A 14,667-nucleotide genomic window follows, 5' to 3' on the forward strand; every position below is an offset into this window, starting at 1 on the left:
ATGTATTGAATACATGCACAAACTTCACTCTGCTGCGGAACCAGATCTGGCCAGAAGGAGCTACACTGGAGACCAAGCTCTGGGGAACGTCAGAAGACCTGAAAGCGACGTTCCAGTTCACGACAGCAGCGGAACTACGACCCTAGACACAACCGTCGAACGCAGAAGAAGAGTCACTTGAGAAAAAGTGACTCTATGTAATCGGTCAGTGTTAGTCTGTCCGGCCGGCCGTCCGGCCGGCCGGCCGTAGACACCACCTTAACGTTGGACTTTTCTCGGAAACTATCAAAGCGATCGGGCTCATATTTTGTTTAGTCGTGACCTCCAATGACCTCTACACTTTAACGATGGTTTCGTTGACCTTTGACCTTTTTCAAGGTCACAGGTCAGCGTCAAAGGAAAAATTAGACATTTTATATCTTTTCTCGGAAACTATCAAAGCGATCGGGCTCATATTTTGTTTAGTCGTGACCTCCAATGACCTCTACACTTTAACGATGGTTTCGTTGACCTTTGACCTTTTTCAAGGTCACAGGTCAGCGTCAAAGGAAAAATTAGACATTTTATATCTTTGACAAAGTTCATCGGATGTGATTGAAACTTTGTAGGATTATTCTTTACATCAAAGTATTTACATCTGTAGCCTTTTACGAACGTTATCAGAAAAACAAGGGAGATAACTAGCCTTTTCTGTTCGGCAACACACAACTTAACGTTGGGCTTTTCTCGGAAACTATAAAAGTGACCGGGCTCAAATTTTATGTGAACGTGACTCATTGTGTTGTGAATAGCAATTTCTTCCTGTCCATCTGATGCCTCATATAATATTCAGAACTGCGAAAGTGACTCGATCGAGCGTTTGCTCTTCTTGTGTTATTTTCTTTGATTGTGCCGATTCTCCTATCTCTCTGGCATGTACTGGGTGCTTTGTGACCAGTTTCTCCCCTAGACTGTATTGAAAAAATGCGTCCGTCTGAGCTGACCCCCACTTGTGACCAGTAGCAAAGAACAACTCATATATTAAACTGAGTTTCTGAACTCATGATCACTATGGTGTTGTTGTCACTATTGTCTGCATCTAAAGAATATTTTATTTTTTGTTCATAGTATATAAATATTTGTTTTAGTTAGTTTGTGTGTGTGACATTCGGAGACATTGGCGTAACTCGGCTTACCTGTCATCTGAACATAACAGGCACAGTGGAACCCGTCTTTTATGACCTCAACAAATCTGAGAGAATCAGGTTTTATAATGGAGGGAATCTTAAAATAGGGGTAAATTTACAGATGTAATGAAACCGGCACGGTTGGCCTAGTGGTAAGGCGTCCGCCCCGTGATCGGGAGGTCGTGGGTTTGAACCCCGGCCGGGTCATACCTAAGACTTTAAAATTGGCAATCTAGTGGCTGCTCCGCCTGGCGTCTGGCATTATGGGGCTAGTGCTAGGACTGGTTGGTCCGGTGTCAGAATAATGTGACTGGGTGAGACATGAAGCCTGTGCTGCGACTTCTGTCTTGTGTGTGGCGCACGTTATATGTCAAAGCAGCACCACCCTGATATGGCCCTTCGTGGTCGGCTGGGCGTTAAGCAAACAAACAAACAGATGTAATGAAGAGAATAATCAGAAAAATCGAGGGGGGGGGGTATTTTGTACGCATTATTGTCTAGAATACGATCAGTACGGTCAGTGGAAAAGAAAGACAAAGAGAACAATTCCTATACTACTTTTCTTCACAAGCGCATCCCGAAGCCGATCCAGTATTTTGACACATGATTACAGGTTTTGTAAGTAAACGTTCAAAGAAGCATTTACACAAAAAAATGTATTGGTAAACTTAATTAACGGTGTGACGCTTTTATGACGGACACGTGTGAAGCATGTTTGAATCATGGATGTTAAAATGCTGTGTGGAGTACGCTCACTTTTCTGAAAATACACCGAGTTTGTTTGAGAATACTCCAAGTGCAAAACAAGGGGTTCCCAGGTCTGCAGATGCAAGCTTGGCAAACGTACAGCAAGTAATAATGATGAACACATGTTGCAGGAATCCATTCCTGTACAACGACTTGATCTACAAGCTGACGTCGTCAGGCAGACGCTTCTTGAAGCAGTGTCAGTACGTTCACTCCCTCTCCGAGAGCATAATCCAGGCTCGCAAACACCAGCTGGTAGGTATTCCATCTTGACTGTGGTACAGTGGAACCTCTCTTTTGAGACAGCCCAATTTAAGACGTCACCCTTTTTAAGACCTTGATTAATCAGATTTTCTGTAAATGTACCTCCTTTTTGAGACTCCCTTCTCCCCAGCTATGGGTCAAATAGCCGGGCAGGATAGGCTCGTCAACCCTGGCAGGCAGCTATCCTAAGAGAAGACCACTCTGAATTCAAAACGAGGGTAGAGGAGGCTCATCATCAATGGAAGGAAACTCGTCTAGGAGAAGGAAAACTCCGAAATGAAACCCACGCAGTCCCTCGAAGACGGAACGGCACTGGCCTTTTTTAGCCGGGGAGCAGACCGGGTGCCTACGCTACTTTCGACAAATGGTTGTGGTTGTGAGACTCCCTTCTTTTCAAGACCAGTTTTTCTAAAAAAAATTGAAGTCTTAAAAGGGGGTTCCACTGTATCTCTTTACAAAGATGAGATGACAAACGGAATTACACCGGCACGGTTGGCCTAGTGGTAAGGCGTCCGCCCCGTGATCGGTAGGTCGTGGGTTCGAACCCTGGCCGGGTCATACCAAAGACTTTAAAATTGGCAATCTAGTGGCTGCTCCGCCTGGCATCTGGCATTATGGGGTTAGTGCTAGGACTGGTTGGTCCGGTGTCAGAATAATGTGACTGGGTGAGACATGAAGCTTGTACTGCGACTTCTGTCTTGTGTGTGGCGCACATTATATGTCAAAGCAGCACCGCCCTGATATGGCTCTTCGTGGTCGGCTGGGCGTTAAGCAAACAAACAAACAAACAAAAAACGGAATTACGGTGTAACTTCCCTTGTAAGATGACCAGATTTGAGACTTCTTTCTTTCATGAGTTGACCTTGGTTTATCAAATTTTCTGCGCATAAAATCTGTAAATGTACCCACATTTTAAGACTTACTTCTTTTAAAGTGTGTGTGCTCGTGTATGTGTGTGTGTGTGTGTGTATGCACATGTGTGTGTGTCACTGTGTGTTTTCATCCATGCGTGTGTGTGTGTTTCAGGAGAAGGATGGCCCCAGCAAAAAGCGTTACCTAGACTTCCTGGACATTCTGCTGACCGCAAAAGACGAGAATGGACAAGGGCTGAACTCTTTGGAAATTCGCAACGAGGTTGACACGTTCCTCTTTGAAGGTTGGTTGGATCCCAAGGAGATGGGCGCAAGCGACCAAGTGTGCACGAAAAAGGTCCTGTAAGGCCAAATAAAAATGTATGTTGGTTTAGAGTAACTGGCGATAGGCATAAACCGTCGTCTGCTACGAGAACCACGACCTTGCGTGACCCTGCTTCCGGGCTTTTCTTTTTTTAAACTTTCAAAACTTCGAATTGCACTGATCTTCATCTTGTCTTGATGAAAAAAGAATTCTTTTATGATTTAAGAATGTTTGTGTAACAAGCTGTCAATCTATTATTTAGATTTTAAAAGTTAGGTCTTGCGCCCAAATGCACCACGGTCCGATTTTGAGAGGAGACAATCCGCAAAATTAATTCTTTGAAAATTGTTCGCTCTTCACGTAGGGCACCTAGGATGTTCCCGTTTGGTGAGCGTTCAAATGGAAGGGTGTTTGTACTGTGTGTAAAAGCCTGATCGTATCAGTGATGGTTTACGGGAGGCGTACTGTGCCTTTAACTTTTGGCACATTTTGCAAACCATACCGAGACTAAGGGAAGTAACTTTCTTTAAACTCGACTAAATCTTTAAAACATTTTATTTAAAAAGCCGACCTACTGACCCCAGCCTTTTGGGTCACGTTACCCTAAACCAACCTATATTTTTGTTTGGCCTAATCCATGTCAGAGTTCCCATGTGGGTTATAGAAACACGAAAATATTTACCCAACATTTTTCACCCAAAAGCGGCGGGGTCAATAAACGGTTATACACGTTAAATCCAATGTGTGAAAAACACGAGTGTACGTGGGAGTTTCAGCCCATGAACACAGAAGAAGAAGAAGGATCTGAAGTAGAGTTCCCCGAGTCATATGAAAGATGCTGCGTAGAGGTCAGCTTTACTAGTGAGAGATAGAAATTGTGTTTGATTTTTGACTCACATGCGAAGCAAAAGTGAGTCTATGTACTCACCCGAGTCGTCCGTCCGGAAAACTTTAACGTTGGATATTTCTTGGACACTATTCAGTCTATCAGTACCAAATTTGGCAAGATGGTGTATGATGACAAGGCCCCAAAAAACATACATAGCATCTTGACCTTGCTTCAAGGTCAAGGTCGCAGGGGCCATAAATGTTGCCTAAAAAACAGCTATTTTTCACATTTTTCCCATTTTCTCTGAAGTTTTTGAGATTCAATACCTCACCTATATATGATATATAGGGCAAAGTAAGCCCCATCTTTTGATACCAGTTTGGTTTACCTTGCTTCAAGGTCAAGGTCACAGGAGCTCTTCAAAGTTGGATTGTATACATATTTTGAAGTGACCTTGACCCTGAACTATGGAAGATAACTGTTTCAAACTTAAAAATTATGTGGGGCACATGTTATGCTTTCATCATGAGACACATTTGGTCACATATGATCAAGGTCAAGGTCACTTTGACCCTTATGAAATGTGACCAAAATAAGGTAGTGAACCACTAAAAGTGACCATATCTCATGGTAGAAAGAGCCAATAAGCACCATTGTACTTCCTATGTCTTGAATTAACAGCTTTGTGTTGCATGACCTTGGATGACCTTGACCTTGGGTCAAGGTCACATGTATTTTGGTAGGAAAAATGTGTAAAGCAGTTCTTAGTGTATGATGTCATTGCTATGTAAAGATCAAGGTCAAGCATGTGAATCGTATGGGCTTTGCCCTTCTTGTTTTTTGTAGTCTGCAATGTTTTTGCTAATTGAATAGATAGTTCACATGCACAAAGACCCATGCTAGTTTTATCTGTTTCAGTTCTGTTATTTCACAACACTCCTTGGGTCTCGGCTGTGCTTTCATTTGTTTAATTGATTTTCCCTTTTGTGTGTGGAAAACATTAGCTTTGCGTAGAGTTTCCTGGAGATCCCAGTGTTCTCTCATGCAGTTGTCTAGGATACCTTTGAACCTGTCTAGGATACATTTGAACCTGTCTAGGATACATTTGAACCTGTCTAGGATACATTTGAACCTGTCTAGGATACATTTGAACCTGTCTAGGATACATTTGAACCTGTCTAGGATACATTTGAACCTGTCTAGGATACATTTGAACCTGTCTAGGATACATTTGAACCTGTCTAGGATACATTTGAACCTGTCTAGGGTACATTTGAACCTGTCTAGGATACATTTGAACCTGTCTAGATCAACAACCAAAAGTGGTTGTCATAGAGACGTAGTTGCTATGGAAAGATGAATTATATAGACGAAACTTTGTTGGGGATCCTGGATGGTCTTTGTGGGCAGATGGTCATTGTTGAGATATGGTTGCTTGGACAGGTTTGACCATACTTGTCAGGAAGAGCATTACGGATCAGTTATAAGCAGAGTTTCATTTACTAGTGCGCCCTGTGCCATTGGCGCATGAAATCTGAAAATGTCCCATCACAATTCCCTTCAGTGCGTCAAAGGGCGCATTGAGATTACGTACCACTGGGCCACCAAATGTACACTTTACATCGGATTACACACACTCACACACACACACGCACGCACACATGCACACACACACGCACGCACGCACACATGCACACACACACGCACGCACACACGCACGCATGCACGCACACACACACAAACACACACACACACACACACACAGATAACACGATATAGCGGCTACTTCTCAGATTGCACCATTTTGCATCTTTGGTCAAAACGCGTACAGGCCTCTGCCTCTTCTTGCCTTCGACTATGTCCCATGGTAATTTGGTTGAGGGGGACAAATGTACGTACCATTGCCTTTTTCTCCCAGGCTAAACCCTGTGTAAGTGATTCTAATTTTTAAGCACAGGTCATGCATACTCTGATACTCATCTGGAAGAGTTACTACATAACCCCGTTTTTAAGACCTTCAAAAGATAATCTAAGAAATGCAGGTCTTACAGTGAAGGGAATCTTAAAATACCCCCTGCGGGTTAGGGGGAAGAATTTACCCGATGCTCCCCAGCATGTCGTAAGAGGCGACTAACGGATTCTGTTTCTCCTTTTACCCTTGTTAAGTGTTTCTTGTATAGAATATAGTCAATGTTTGTAAAGATTTTAGTCAAGCAGTATGTAAGAAATGTTAAGTCCTTTGTACTGGAAACTTGCATTCTCCCAGTAAGGTCATATATTGTACTACGTTGCAAGCCCCTGGAGCAATTTTTTGATTAGTGCATTTGTGAACAAGAAACAATTAACAAGTGGCTCTATCCCATCTCTCCCCTTTCCCCGTCGCGATATAACCTTGAACGGTTGAAAACGACGTTAAACACCAAATAAAGAAAGAATCTTAAAATGGGGGTAGAATTAGAGAGGTTATGAACAGAAAGTCTGAAAAACCAATGTCTCAAAAGGGGGATGTCTTAAGTTCGGGGTTCTTAATAACTCTTAAAAGGGGGTTCCACTGTTGAACCGATCTGTTGTTTGTGAATCTGTTTCCATCGTAGGGCACGACACGACAGCGAGCGCCATCTCGTGGATCCTGTACTCACTGGCGCAGCACCCAGAATACCAGCAGAGGGCACAGGCAGAGGTCGACGCTGTTCTTGAGGGCAAGGACACGGAGCAGATTGAGTGGTGAGTGTTTTGTAGTGGATTCAGAGCTCTAAGTGTTTATACTAGGGAATTTAAAATTCAGCAGCAACTTCAGAATATTGAATGTTTAGTGTTGCAATTCAAAGTAGTGAGGGTTCAAAGGGAAGTGAGAATGGTTATAGAAGGGAGGCCATAATCAAAAGGATGCTTTTTTTTTTTTTTTTTTTTTTTTTTTCTTTTTGGGAATCAGCTTTTTTTTCAATGAGATATTAGGGCTTACAAACGGAGATGCTTTATTTTACAATCTTATAAGGAAAAGGATGCTATGTTTTAGTGCAGAGGAACCCCCTCTTTCAAGACCTTGAAAAATATGATAAAATCACGTCTTAAAATGGAGGTCCATTTACAGAACCATTTGAACTGACAATCTGAAACAGCAAGGTCTTCTTCTTCTTCTGTGTCGTGGGCTGAAACTCCCACGTACACTCGTGTTTTTTTTTTGCACGAGTGGAATTTTACGTGTACGACCGTTTTTTACCCCGCCATTTAGGCAGCCATACGCCGTTTTCGGAGGAAGCATGCTGGGTATTTTCGTGTTTCTATAACCCACTGAACTCTGACATGGATTACAGGATCTTTTTCGTGCGCACTTGGTCTTGTGCTTGCGTGTACACACGGGGGTGTTCGGACACCGAGGAGAGTCTGCACACAAAGTTGACTCTGAGAAATAAATCTCTCGCCGAACGTGGGGACGAACTCACGCTGACAGCGGCCAACTGGATACAAATCCAGCGCTCTACCGACTGAGCTACATCCCCGCCCGGGTCTTAAAATGGAGGTAAATTTACAGAACCATATGAACAGACAATCTGAAACAGCAAGGTCTTAAAATGGAGGAAGTCTTAAATTGAGGAGGGGGGGTCTGAAAAGGGTTGGTTCCAATGTAACATGTCATGTCTTATTCATGGCTCTGCTAAGTTTTATGCTATTTGTGACCCTCCACCACGAAATGAGTCGCATGTCACCTCGCGCGGTTCTGCGCTAGGCTTAACATAAGTCCAGTCCGGGGAATGTCTGGTAACAGTGTGAGGGTCACCTTAGTCACAGGCTTATAACTCAAACAGTTGTCGCTCTTTTCTAAAACGGGTTTCACCACTGGAAAGAGCATAAAAAACTCTTTAGGAAAATGTAAAAATATGAAAATCATGCAAAGGTGAGATGCGACTCATTCCGTGGTGGAAGGTCACATTTGATTAGGTTAACTTTTTTGAGACCTAACTGGCAATATTGCTCTACATCACACATGACCTTTCCTCTCACAGGGGTGACCTGCCGAAGCTGGACTACCTGACAATGGTGATAAAGGAAGGCATGAGACTCCACTGTCCTGTGCCCTTCATACAGAGACAGATCACACAGCCTGCCACCATTGAAGGTGCGTGAGTGTGTGTGTGTATGTGATAAAGGATGGCATGAGACTCCACTGTCCTGTGCCCTTCATACAGAGACAGATCACACAGCCTGCCACCATTGAAGGTGTGTGAGTGTGTGTGTGTATGTGATAAAGGCAGGCATGAGACTCCGCTGTCCTGTGCCCTTCATACAGAGACAGATCACACAGCCTGCCACCATTGAAGGTGTGTGAGTGTGTGTATGTGATAAAGGCACTCATGAGACTCCGCTGTCCTGTGCCCTTCATACAGAGACAGATCACACAGCCTGCCACCATTGAAGGTGTGTGAGTGTGTGTATGTGATAAAGGCACTCATGAGACTCCGCTGTCCTGTGCCCTTCATACAGAGACAGATCACACAGCCTGCCACCATTGAAGGTGCGTGAGTGTGTGTGTGTATGTGATAAAGGAAGGCATGAGACTCCACTGTCCTGTGCCCTTCATACAGAGACAGATCACACAGCCTGCCACCATTGAAGGTGCGTGAGTGTGTGTGTGTATGTGATAAAGGATGGCATGAGACTCCACTGTCCTGTGCCCTTCATACAGAGACAGATCACACAGCCTGCCACCATTGAAGGTGTGTGAGTGTGTGTGTGTATGTGATAAAGGAAGGCATGAGACTCCACTGTCCAGTGCCCTTCCTACAGAGACAGATCACACAGCCTGCCACCATTGAAGGTGTGTGAGTGTGTGTGTGTATGTGATAAAGGATGGCATGAGACTCCACTGTCCTGTGCCCTTCATACAGAGACAGATCACACAGCCTGCCACCATTGAAGGTGTGTGAGTGTGTGTGTGTATGTGATAAAGGAAGGCATGAGACTCCACTGTCCTGTGCCCTTCATACAGAGACAGATCACACAGCCTGCCACCATTGAAGGTGCGTGAGTGTGTGTGTGTGATAAAGGAAGGCATGAGACTCCACTGTCCTGTGCCCTTCATACAGAGACAGATCACACAGCCTGCCACCATTGAAGGTGTGTGAGTGTGTGTGTGTATGTGATAAAGGCAGGCATGAGACTCCGCTGTCCTGTGCCCTTCATACAGAGACAGATCACACAGCCTGCCACCATTGAAGGTGTGTGAGTGTGTGTATGTGATAAAGGCACTCATGAGACTCCGCTGTCCTGTGCCCTTCATACAGAGACAGATCACACAGCCTGCCACCATTGAAGGTGTGTGAGTGTGTGTATGTGATAAAGGCACTCATGAGACTCCGCTGTCCTGTGCCCTTCATACAGAGACAGATCACACAGCCTGCCACCATTGAAGGTGTGTGAGTGTGTGTGTGTATGTGATAAAGGAAGGCATGAGACTCCACTGTCCTGTGCCCTTCATACAGAGACAGATCACACAGCCTGCCACCATTGAAGGTGCGTGAGTGTGTGTGTGTATGTGATAAAGGATGGCATGAGACTCCACTGTCCTGTGCCCTTCATACAGAGACAGATCACACTGCCTGCCACCATTGAAGGTGTGTGAGTGTGTGTGTGTATGTGATAAAGGAAGGCATGAGACTCCACTGTCCAGTGCCCTTCCTACAGAGACAGATCACACAGCCTGCCACCATTGAAGGTGTGTGAGTGTGTGTGTGTATGTGATAAAGGAAGGCATGAGACTCCACTGTCCAGTGCCCTTCATACAGAGACAGATCACACAGCCTGCCACCATTGAAGGTGTGTGAGTGTGTGTGTGTATGTGATAAAGGAAGGCATGAGACTCCACTGTCCAGTGCCCTTCCTACAGAGACAGATCACACAGCCTGCCACCATTGAAGGTGTGTGAGTGTGTGTGTGTATGTGATAAAGGAAGGCATGAGACTCCACTGTCCAGTGCCCTTCCTACAGAGACAGATCACACAGCCTGCCACAATTGAAGGTGCGTGAGTGTGTGTGTGTATGTGATAAAGGATGGCATGAGACTCCACTGTCCTGTGCCCTTCATACAGAGACAGATCACACAGCCTGCCACAATTGAAGGTGTGTGAGTGTGTGAGTGTATGTGATAAAGGATGGCATGAGACTCCACTGTCCTGTGCCCTTCATACAGAGACAGATCACACAGCCTGCCACCATTGAAGGTGCGTGAGTGTGTGTGTGTATGTGATAAAGGCAGGCATGAGACTCCACTGTCCTGTGCCCTTCATACAGAGACAGATCACACAGCCTGCCACCATTGAAGGTGCATGAGTGTGTATGTGATAAAGGATGGCATGAGACTCCACTGTCCTGTGCCCTTCAATCTTCATACAGAGACAGATCACACAGCCTGCCACCATTGAAGGTGCGTGAGTGTGTGTGTGTATGTGATAAAGGCAGGCATGAGACTCCACTGTCCTGTGCCCTTCATACAGAGACAGATCACACAGCCTGCCACCATTGAAGGTGCATGAGTGTGTATGTGATAAAGGATGGCATGAGACTCCACTGTCCTGTGCCCTTCATACAGAGACAGATCACACAGCCTGCCACCATTGAAGGTGTGTGAGTGTGTGTGTGTGTGTGTATGTGATAAAGGCAGGCATGAGACTCCACTGTCCTGTGCCCTTCATACAGAGACAGATCACACAGCCTGCCACCATTGAAGGTGTGTGTGTGTGTATGTGATAAAGGCAGGCATGAGACTCCACTGTCCTGTGCCCTTCATACAGAGACAGATCACACAGCCTGCCACCATTGAAGGTGTGTGTGTGTGTATGTGATAAAGGCAGGCATGAGACTCCACTGTCCTGTGCCCTTCATACAGAGACAGATCACACAGCCTGCCACCATTGAAGGTGTGTGAGTGTGTGTGTATGTGATAAAGGCAGGCATGAGACTCCACTGTCCTGTGCCCTTCATACAGAGACAGATCACACAGCCTGCCACCATTGAAGGTGTGTGAGTGTGTGTGTGTATGTGATAAAGAATGGCATGAGACTCCACTGTCCTGTGCCCTTCATACAGAGACAGATCACACAGCCTGCCACCATTGAAGGTGCGTGAGTGTGTGAGTGTATGTGATAAAGGATAGCATGAGACTCCACTGTCCTGTGCCCTTCATACAGAGACAGATCACACAGCCTGCCACCATTGAAGGTGCGTGAGTGTGTGTGTGTATGTGATAAAGGAAGGCATGAGACTCCACTGTCCTGTGCCCTTCATACAGAGACAGATCACACAGCCTGCCACCATTGAAGGTGTGTGAGTGTGTGTGTGTATGTGATAAAGAATGGCATGAGACTCCACTGTCCTGTGCCCTTCATACAGAGACAGATCACACAGCCTGCCACCATTGAAGGTGCGTGAGTGTGTGAGTGTATGTGATAAAGGATAGCATGAGACTCCACTGTCCTGTGCCCTTCATACAGAGACAGATCACACAGCCTGCCACCATTGAAGGTGCGTGAGTGTGTGTGTGTATGTGATAAAGGAAGGCATGAGACTCCACTGTCCAGTGCCCTTCCTACAGAGACAGATCACACAGCCTGCCACCATTGAAGGTGTGTGAGTGTGTGTGTGTATGTGATAAAGGAAGGCATGAGACTCCACTGTCCTGTGCCCTTCCTACAGAGACAGATCACACTGCCTGCCACCATTGAAGGTGTGTGAGTGTGTGTGTGTGTGTATGTGATAAAGGAAGGCATGAGACTCCACTGTCCTGTGCCCTTCCTACAGAGACAGATCACACAGTCTGCCACCATTGAAGGTGCGTGAGTGTGTGTGTGTATGTGATAAAGGAAGGCATGAGACTCCGCTGTCCTGTGCCCTTCATACAGAGACAGATCACACAGCCTGCCACCATTGAAGGTGTGTGAGTGTGTGTGTGTATGTGATAAAGGCAGGCATGAGACTCCACTGTCCTGTGCCCTTCCTACAGAGACAGATCACACAGCCTGCCACCATTGAAGGTGTGTGAGTGTGTGTGTGTATGTGATAAAGGAAGGCATGAGACTCCACTGTCCTGTGCCCTTCATACAGAGACAGATCACACAGCCTGCCACCATTGAAGGTGTGTGAGTGTGTGTGTGTATGTGATAAAGGATAGCATGAGACTCCACTGTCCTGTGCCCTTCATACAGAGACAGATCACACAGCCTGCCACCATTGAAGGTGTGTGAGTGTGTGTGTGTATGTGATAAAGGATGGCATGAGACTCCACTGTCCTGTGCCCTTCATACAGAGACAGATCACACAGCCTGCCACCATTGAAGGTGTGTGAGTGTGTGTGTATGTGATAAAGGAAGGCATGAGACTCCACTGTCCTGTGCCCTTCATACAGAGACAGATCACACAGCCTGCCACCATTGAAGGTGTGTGAGTGTGTGTGTGTATGTGATAAAGGAAGGCATGAGACTCCACTGTCCTGTGCCCTTCATACAGAGACAGATCACACAGCCTGCCACAATTGAAGGTGCGTGAGTGTGTGTGTGTATGTGATAAAGGAAGGCATGAGACTCCACTGTCCTGTGCCCTTCATACAGAGACAGATCACACAGCCTGCCACCATTGAAGGTGTATGTGTGGGGGTGGTGGGGGGTTTAGCATGTATGTGTGTGTGTGCGTTTGAGTATGTGTATTTGTGGGTGGGTGGGTGGGCAGGTGGGAATGTGTGTTTGTGTGTGTGATCATTTATGTGTGTGTGAGTGTGTGTGAATAGAATAGAATAGAATAGAATAGAATAGAATAATGTTTATTGTCATGAACCAGTAAAGTTATTGACACAACAAACAACAAATAATAATAATGCATTATACAATGCTAAAACAATCCGTAACAAATTTGCCAAGACGAACTTGAACTTCGTCTTCTAAAAATAAGTTACTTGGATTTTTGTTAGCATATTTCATATTGATATGTGAAGCATCTTCTTTAAATTCATCCCTTAATTTAACATATTTATTGCATTTATCTAGAAAATGTATTTCATCTTCTATGACATTGCATTCAATACAAAGACGATTTTCTTTAGGGATATTCTGATGTCTTCCACTTTCAATTTTTAGACAATGTGTGCTAGTCCTTAATCTGCTTAACATCTTTCTGTGTTTATTATTCTTAATTTGTATTAAGTATGACTGCATTTCGTAAGATTTACTGATCATAGAATAAAACTTAAGTCTGGAATATGTATCTGATTTTTCTTTTGTCCAGTATCTTATATATTCCTCTTGTTGTTTTTTGTCAATGGCAAACTTTAATTTGTGTACATTTAATGTAGATTGGTTATGCCAAACGTGACTAAAACCTAAGTTACAAAGAGATTGTCTAACAAATTGTAGCCATGGCGTTTCTGTCGGATGGAGCAACATTGAGTCATATAATTGATGTATATACGAATCTTGTTTGGAGTCTAGAATATGCGCCCAGAATGCTATTGTTTGTGATAACATTTTTAATCCTAAAGGGAACCTTCCTAATTCCCCCAGTACAGGTATCCACATAGCTTTTAGCTTTTTGTGTGTGTGTGTGTGTGTGTGTATGTATGTTTGAGTGTGTGTATGTGTTAGAGAGTGTGTGTGTGTGCCCATTTATGTGTGTGTGTGTGTGTGTGCCCATTTATGTGTGTGTGTGTGTTTTTTAGTGTGTTTGTGTGTGTGTGTTCGCACATGAGGGTATAAACTGTGTAATTGTGCCACCAGGTGTGAAGCTACCTGTGGGGGCCTTCTGCACCATCCACCTGCTCAACCTCCACCACAACCCCACCGTGTGGGACGACCCCTGGACCTTTGACCCTGACCGCTTCCTCCCCGACAACATGAAAGACAAGGACACATACGCCTTTGTGCCTTTCTCCGCTGGGCCCCGGTGAGCAAAGAACTAGAACTGAAAAATGATATCAGAATATATATAGGAATGATCAGCGCAGTTGTTGATTGATGTGTTTGACTTAAGCAAAGATCTTTGTTTGCTGTAGACAGGAGACTCTGAATGCATGACCCCCACAATACTTTGAATGTTGATTCCCGTAAATCAATATTCCGAGGGGATTAACTTCCTTTTTACATTTAGTCAAGTTATGACTTAATGTTTTAACATCGAGGGGGGAATCGAGACGAGGGTCGTGGTGTATGTGTGTGTGTATGTGTGTGTGTGTGTGTGTGTGTGTGTGCGTGCGTGTAGAGCGATTCAGACCAAACTACTGGACCGATCTTTATGAAATTTGACATGAAAGTTCCTGGGTATGATATCCCCATACGTTTTTTTTCATTTTTTTGATAAATGTCTTTGATGACGTCATATCCGGCTTTTCGTGAAAGTTGAGGCGGCACTGTCACGCCCTCATTTTTCAACCAAATTGGTTGAAATTTTGGTCAAGTATTGTTCGACGAAGCCCGGACTTCAGTATTGCATTTCAGCGTGGTGGCT

At 44.8% G+C, this 14,667-nt stretch overlaps 1 protein-coding gene across 1 annotated transcript in view; it reads left to right on the forward strand.

Annotated features, from left to right (window-relative positions):
- The window catches only part of LOC138978703 (cytochrome P450 4F12-like), a 29,250-nt gene that overhangs the window by 12,140 nt on the left and 2,443 nt on the right, over positions 1-14,667 (forward strand). Inside the window, exons 7-11 of the mRNA XM_070351498.1 lie at positions 2,045-2,168; positions 3,204-3,333; positions 6,777-6,906; positions 8,187-8,299; positions 13,941-14,106. Coding sequence (XP_070207599.1) covers positions 2,045-2,168; positions 3,204-3,333; positions 6,777-6,906; positions 8,187-8,299; positions 13,941-14,106 — 663 coding nt within the window. The remainder of the gene's footprint in view (positions 1-2,044; positions 2,169-3,203; positions 3,334-6,776; positions 6,907-8,186; positions 8,300-13,940; positions 14,107-14,667) is intronic.

The sequence above is a fragment of the Littorina saxatilis genome, linkage group LG10, assembly GCF_037325665.1.
Source record: "Littorina saxatilis isolate snail1 linkage group LG10, US_GU_Lsax_2.0, whole genome shotgun sequence".
NCBI classification, from domain to species: domain Eukaryota; kingdom Metazoa; phylum Mollusca; class Gastropoda; order Littorinimorpha; family Littorinidae; genus Littorina; species Littorina saxatilis.